At 31.4% G+C, this 8,155-nt stretch overlaps 1 protein-coding gene across 1 annotated transcript in view; it reads right to left on the bottom strand.

The window, feature by feature from the left end:
* Window positions 1-4,365, bottom strand: part of LOC110038738 (dihydroflavonol 4-reductase-like) — a 7,810-nt gene extending 3,445 nt beyond the window's left edge. The window contains 3 exon segments of the mRNA XM_020743631.1: window positions 24-218; window positions 1,962-2,134; window positions 4,198-4,365. Of these exon segments, the coding sequence (XP_020599290.1) occupies window positions 24-218; window positions 1,962-2,134; window positions 4,198-4,318 (489 nt within the window). The 5' untranslated portion in view covers window positions 4,319-4,365.
* Window positions 4,366-8,155: the final 3,790 nt, after the last annotated feature.

Genomic DNA, 8,155 nt, shown 5'->3' on the forward strand with positions numbered 1-8,155 from the left:
TATATATATACATATAATCATACCCAACCGGTCATTTTGACTCGGGTGATGAAATTGAGGTCGCTCCAGGAGCTCTCGTCGTAAACCGGTGCTTGGTGTTCCTCCACGTTTACTGTTCCTGCAGAAGATGTGAATATCACACGCTTTACGCTGCCTGACCTCTTGCATGACCTCAGTATGCCCAGCAAACCGTTGATTGCCGGTTGTATCACTTCCTTCTGCGCATGTGGATTTAGCTGTATATTAGCAAGATCTGCCACAACTATATCTATATATTTTTATATATTTCATGATAAAATAATTAAGAAAAAAAGTGCATGTGGGAAAATTTTATAGTATTTTTAGCTAGATTTTTATGCTCTATTATGTTTGATTTTTATTCCAATCTACCCATCAAAGTTTTGTCGGCCATAATAATTTCATTTGTCTTGAATATATCCTTTTAAATGTTGTATTTAAATTTTGAATTTAAAAGCTAATTATATTGGATAAAAATAGATTTGTACGTAATAATAACAATTTATGAAGTGTAGCATGAAGTAATTGGGGAGCAATGTGGAAGCAAGAGTACGAATGCAAAAACCCTCATTCAGTTGTGATTTAATTTAAAATGTTTTTTTTCTTTTTGTAGCGATTATTGTGTATTAAAACTTTAGTTTTTCTGAAAAACGAGGTAATCAAATTTTATATTTAGAATATAAATGATGTTGAACTAAAATCATATGACACTCAAATTTTATATTAAAAAAAATTAAGAGTTGCTATATGAAAATAATTTAACATAATATATAAATTAAATTATATTTTTTTCTTAATGTCAGACTATTTTGACAAAATATCTTGCACGCATGTTCAAAAAAACCTCTTCCGAATAGTTTATAAGAATAACAACCAAATAAGATTGCTAGCTCATAATCCTTGTATATTAAAAATGGTATTTGAAAATCAGCCAAAAAAGTAATCTATTATTATTCATATTCTTACCATCCAAAATTATTTATTTATTTATTGTACAGTTAATAAAATAAAGCATATTTATATTTCCTTTGTTAAATTAAAAATTGGCTACAGTTTTTTGCTATTAAGTAAGAAAATTAGGAATAAACCATATTAACTTTTAACTGAAATTTCAATCATCTTAATTTATACTATTTGAAAACTCATAAAAATTTAGTAAAGATAATCATTTTATTTGTTTTATTTATAAAAAGCTCACAATTTTTGATTTTTTTATAAAATTATGTTCATAATGATAAGATTACAACAAATGAAGACTTAAAATATGAATTCTAGGTAATACTCCTTTCTATAATTTTTTTGCCAGCATTTAATTTTCATTCCTATATTTATTTAAATTCAAATAATATTTGTAAACTATGTTAATGTTGATACCAAATTGGATAAAAAATGTTGAATGTGTTTTTAATGTCATTGATTTATGCCCCCACTAAGAAAAATTTTTAGTTTCAATTTTGTTATAAAAATTCTAATAATTATTATTTTTAAACGTTCATTATTTATTTTATCACCAGGGGTAAGTACTAGAAGGAACTTTATTTATATGTAACTTTCTTGCATCATTTTAGATGTTTTTATTATTTATAAGCTATGAAAATATTAAGTATGCAGTAAATACTTTGCAGTGTTTTATATTTTATCATGAAAAAATAACATTTATTTGAAATATCAATATATATATATATATATATATATATATCCATGCGTCTGAAAAATTTCACACGATCAAAATTCAAAAGGCCAAAATATCTAGGCAACAAAAAATTCTCGGCGATCAAAATATCCATGCATCCGAAACTCATAAAGAGTTATTTTTATTTTATGCTCGTTTTTAAAATTAAAAATATTTTATGTTTTTTTCTCAGACACTAAAAAAACGTGTAAAAAGCATATTGATTTGTAAATTTTTGAAAAATAAGTTAAAATAAAAAAAATTAATAAACCTCAGGGTCTTTGGATTGAAAATTCATGGGAGTAGCGACATGGAACACCCCAACACATCCACATATCACCTCATCAAAGCTCCCTTCATTGTCATTTAGATCTGCTTTCCATATGCTGAGCAGTTCATTCGAGCGCGGAAGATCCAACAACGGCCCCACTTTTTTAGGATTTGCTGAAATTTTTCATATTATATGTAACAAGGGCTAAAATTATGTCGAAAGATTGAATTAATTTTATTTTAAAAAATACTAGTAAATTCTTTTGTATCTAAATACTTAAAAAAGAGATGTGATGCAGATATAAGTTTTCAAGTTCGATTATAAGTTTTTTTCACAATAGATATGAAACTCAATAAATAGAATTTCATTTAAAATTAGGACTGTAAATTAAAATTTTTCATACGTAATATTTGCATCATATTACTGATTGTTCAAAAATTATTGTCAATAATTTTATTTTTAATTCATACTTTTATAAAAAAAATTTATGAACTCCATTTAAGTAATTATATAGTTTGTAATACTCAACTATATCCCTCTAAGGTCAATAAAAATAATTTTAGAAATTGCTGAATGTGAGCTAGCTTGAACCATCAATAACACGAAGTACACCAAGTTTAAACTCACAAAGCATCAAGTCACTAAAAATTACATCTCAAATTAATTAATTACTCATGATTTTGTTTTAAATTGATATTAATTGATAATTCATTTAACATGCCGAGGATAGACTAAAGTCATTCATTAATCATAGCTAAACCCGAAAGAATTATTCAACGTGTCCACAATGCACTTCAGTGGCCTAAGGGTTATTTTTGGAATAACTAGTTATGAGTATTCACCCTCAATTCAAAAATTACTCTAATTTCATCTGATTTGCCGTCCGCTATAGGCTTTATTTATCCATTACATGGTTACTACACGAAGTTCAACTTGTATAATCTCTATGTAACTAAGATAGTTATCAAATTTCGGAATGCCAAACTTGTTGAGTTTGCTTTTTACAAATAGTCTCAACCCATGAGCAAATTTGTGTAACCCTTAGGTGTGTTTAGCAACTAAGTAGGAAGGTCAGTTAAAACTTACTACATAGTGGTTTGTTATGAAATATAACAATAAGAAATTCAACATTTTTAAGAGACAACAACTATGTTGAGTTTTGAGTTGCCAGAAATTGATGTTGATTTCCAACCATTGATTTTAATCTAACTCAAGATTTCATTACAAAAAGTGTTGTACACACACACACATACATACATACATACATAGATATGTGTTTATATATATATATATATATATATATACCCTGCTTAAATCTTGCCATGAAGCAGCCCTTGAAAACATTGATTCCCCTGGCCTGTGCCGTGTATCCCGACCTATTAGTTGGCATCCATGGTATAAAACCTCTCAGGTCGGGGGTTCGAATCTCCTCTGACATAGTTGGTCTTAAAGAGGTGGTAATGAAATTGTTAGGGACATTAGGAGAGGTTGGAGGCTTATGACCAATCTTATATATAGATATGTATATATATATATATAGAGAGAGAGAGAGAGAGAGAGAGAGAGAGAGAGAGAGAGGGAGAGAGAGAGAGGGAAGAGGAGGAGAGAGAGAAAGAGAGAGGTACACATAGTTCCAATGAATGCCATTAAAGTTATTTAATTATTACATTCTTCAAATATTAATTTGATCTTAATGCTTTTAGATCACAAGATAATTTAATAATTAATTTATATTTGTATTATTGAAACATATTCAAATCATCTTAAGACCCCCTCAAATATATGAGAAAATTAATAGCATCTATGCCGATTTAGGTAAAAAAATACTAGACGATTAACTTACTATAATATGAGGCAATTACATACCATTCAACCCCGGTGTAATACCTTTTTTTTTTTTTAATTCCTATCTGGTATATACATTTCGAATAACTTAACTTTAATTTTGACATTTATACCACCTAAATCTTTTATATCACACCAAAAATATAACTTTTTTAACTTTTAAAAATCGAAACACTTATTTTCATGCATAGATAATGTGTGGCATATATGTAAAATTAAAATTCAGATTTTAAATATGTAAAGAAATACAAATTAAGTGGTATGCTTGCAAAAGTTCCTAAATTTTATATAAAAAATGTCTTAACTATATGTAGAAAAAATTACACATCACCATAGTCATTATATTGCTTTGAATAGATTGGAATGAAATTGTAATGGATGTTAGACTAACTTGGGTCTCTGACTGTAGCCCTGACCTCATAACCCTTTTGAAGAAGCTTCATAACCAGCCACGAACCCACGTACCCACTGGCTCCCGTCACCACGACCGGACCCTTCCTCTCATCCTCCATTTCTTCCTTTTTCACTGCAGATTTTTAAGCGCAAAGGCCATCAATTTATAGAACACAACTAGCGATTATTCTCACCAGAAGTGTAAGCGCTCACCGGCCACCCAGCTCTTCAATGGTTCATATGGACGATGGGAGCCACTCAAACTACTACAAGCACCGACAACCTGACCAAGTATTGAGACCAGAGCAAACTTATGACACGTAGCAGATTTTTTGTGGTTGGGTTTTGCCGTTCAGATTCAAACTCCCAACACCCCTGGATAATTGACCGGCGGATGGAGAACGGTAGTTGAAGCTGGGCGTGAAGGGTGGTTAATATAATTAAGTGTGTTAGATAAATTGCGTTGTTATAGGCCTATTAAAATAATGACATTTGGACCATTTTATAAATTTAAGAACACATTGATACCACAACAATTTTCATAGTCTAAACTGAGGGTCCTTTTGGGAGAGCGTTGGGAACGCAGAGCGGGGCGTGACTGTGGAGTTAAGCTGTTTGGGAGCGCTATGGGGTAGCTGTGTCGCGCCTATTTGCGGCCGGCGTTCGATAGTTGGCTTTTTACAAATCAAGCCCCGCTCCTTTGGGAGGAGACAGAGGTCCATTCGTTGTGTTTGAGTTGCTCTGCTGTGAAAGCAGTGGATGGGCTTAGGGTTTTTGACGAGGCGAAGGATGACAAGCCTGCTTGTGTTTTTTTTCTTTTTTTTGTGGTTGCTACTTTCTCGCTGTCATGCACTTATTATAAAGAACAAAGCAGCACCTATCCTCTATTCAAATATATGACATCACAACAAACCCTGATTATTAGGTTGTTTACGAATCTTAGTCATGCATGAATATGGGGTTAGGTGTTTGTTGTTCATTAAAATTTAACTGTAGCATGTTTCCTAATTTGCTTATTTGCTCGAAGATATGGACCCCCATGCTCCTTGTTTTTCCAGCACACAAGAAGGAAAGATTGTTAAAAATTTCTTTAATTTGTTACATATATTTTGGTGGATTTCAAGGGATGGATTTAAGAGCTTATTTAGTACCAGTAGTTTTTTAACATAAATTAGCTTAACCCCTTTGAAAGTGATGGATTGGCGTTCTTCATAGATTTAAAATACCGCTTAATCCTTCTGAACAAATGAGTCTACGCACAAACTTGAAAGACTAGAGGGCCCATGTTTTGCAGATATTTCTTCTATCTGCAGTTTGGAGAAAGGTTCTACATTGTATTATCAAAATATTTAGTTCATATAACCAATAGTCTATAGAATTTAATAGAAGCATGAAATTAATGTAGACTGTTATGCAACTTATGAATGACTTGCATGGTCAACCATTTTTGAAATGAAATTGCCTCATAGCTATCAATCAGGACTAAAATTACAACACTCGATTTTTATTTTAGAAATGTAAATTTTCTTAAACATTAAACAGTGTGATTTTAATCAGCATCCCTTATGAAATCCATCTTTCTTTGCTACAATAATGTTCCAAAAAAGTAGAGGCGCTCTCAAACCAATAATTCGTGAAAGTTTAGATACATAGATAAAGTTTAGCTCATAATTGGGAAGTTTTAGACATTCCTTGATTTTGATTCTTAGTGGAACAACAAGTTCATCTTTTTTCTCAGCGAAGATGTCAATTGGTTTTAGTTTCACATATTTTATTATGGCACCATGTTTTGTGATAAGATAAATGATAGAAATGTATATAGTAGAGAAAAGGTTGCAAACTTTCTTTATTGCTTTCGATGAGTCATTTTATTGATTTTTATGTCAATTCATTTCCTGGGAATTAAAGAATAAAGGCATGTTAGAAGCATTAAATTAAAGAAATGTATAATTTGTTACATTTGAGTGCTCTAGTGTCAAGCTTATCCCAATGTTGTTTTTTGATGTGAATATAAGCTCCAATCTGGATAAATGGATTAATGGACGATACCTTGTAATTTATCTTTCAATTCTTGTATTTCTTGAGCATTGAAGTTGATTTTATTTTTTTTTAGAAAAGGCGAGATCAATAGATATGTGCTGATTATAATGGAATGCTAACTTGTTTTAGAGCTATTGATATTTTTTGAGCTATTCCTGTTCAGTTCCATAAACTATCGACACTCATTGTTTAGTGAGTTGTGTATCTTAACTTTTATTCTATTTTGAAATGAATTTATGCTTCTGAAGTAATAAATATGCAGCTGTCATGGTTTTGTTTTAAACATCTTTACTAAACTGGGGCGGAATTGTCATTTTTACAGAAACAGTTGCCCTACAGTGGTTTTTACACAGCTACCACAAACAAACATCTAGCTTCCTCGCGGCAGCTTCCTAGGGCAGCTGCAGCTGCAGCTAAAAAGTTGAGAAGCTGCAACTACCCCAAACAGACCTTGATTTATCAACGAGACATATACTTGAATACTCATCAATTAATATGTTTGAAATTTTAAACCTTTGAATAAGGGCCATGATTAGTTGATTAGCGTCTTCAATATTATTAACATTTTAGATGTGAAATTATTTTTGCAACGTGGTATATATGTCAATATATAAAGAGTTGTTTTTTTTTCCAAGCAAGTTAAGCACTTGAATTCAGTCCTTTAGAATTTTGCAGTTGAAAAAAACGAGTTGTAGGGTGCATTTGAGTAGAAGCAATTCAAATAAAGAAAATGAACAAGTAATAAAAAAATAAAATAAATGCTAAAAAAGAAATGAAATTTATTTCAACATATTTGTTTGGTTATTTGCTTGAAAATGTGTTAACATTAATCATGAGGAATTGTAAAAGTTCCGAAGGGAAAATTACGATGGAAGGCCCACTAACAAAAGATCATGAAGGAAACTCGTTCGACTAAGATAAATTGTCTGAGCCAAGCTAGTAAGGCCAAAGCCTAACAAACCATAAGATGAACGAAAGATGACCTGAGGATACAAGAACAAGCCACTCATCAAAAATGAGAAATGAATATCTGATCCAACCACCGCAAAACAGTCAACTCAAAAAAAGATTTGGTTCCCTAGCATCACCAACCATCCCAGGAAAGTCTAGAAGCCCCTCAATAGAGGACAATGATCGACAATCGAGCCATATCAGCTCGCTGATCCATATCAACTGCAAGCTCAACAGACCAATTCATATCGAACAAGCTCAGCTTACCAAGCTGGTCCATATCGATCAAGATAAGTTGACTGAATTGATCTTATCCACCCAAATTTGACTAAGGCCAACTGATCAAGTTAGAAACTAGTCAAACGATAGGCTTTCACATGTAAAATACTAGAAATGCCCTATTATTGTCTCTTTTAAAGTAGAAGCAAAAATATAACATCATCATATTGTGATATCTCCCACGTAAATAGGAAAATCATATTATAATGCAGGTTCTCTTACTTTTATGTGGTTATTTTGTCTCTTGTACGGTTTTCTAATTTTATTTTGATTAACCTTGGCCTTTTGTTTAGTTATTTTCCTAGATTCCTTATTTATCTTGGGCTTTCCATCTTTCTTAAGTCTTACTTTTGGTACTTTTTGTGGGTTGCCCATATATTGTTTATAACTTTTTATTTCCATTACGTACGCTTAGGTGTGCCCCTCTAGGTGGAGCTTTTATTTCATTTAATCTTTATGGAGTTTCATTTTCTCCTTAACCTCATTTCTAAATGATTGCATGGGTTTCTTTGAGGACTGATCCCAATATTTTTTATATGTAAGATTTATGAAGTTCACGCTACTACTTGAATATTTTAATCCCCGGTAACGGTGCCAAAAACTTGGTCCTTATTCTCTTGATAGGTGTCAATGCGATGTGTGTGATTATATGTCCAACTTTCTTAATTATAATTCTTAACTTGTAA

The sequence above is a fragment of the Phalaenopsis equestris genome, unplaced genomic scaffold, assembly GCF_001263595.1.
Source record: "Phalaenopsis equestris unplaced genomic scaffold, ASM126359v1 Scaffold233672, whole genome shotgun sequence".
NCBI lineage: Eukaryota > Viridiplantae > Streptophyta > Magnoliopsida > Asparagales > Orchidaceae > Phalaenopsis > Phalaenopsis equestris.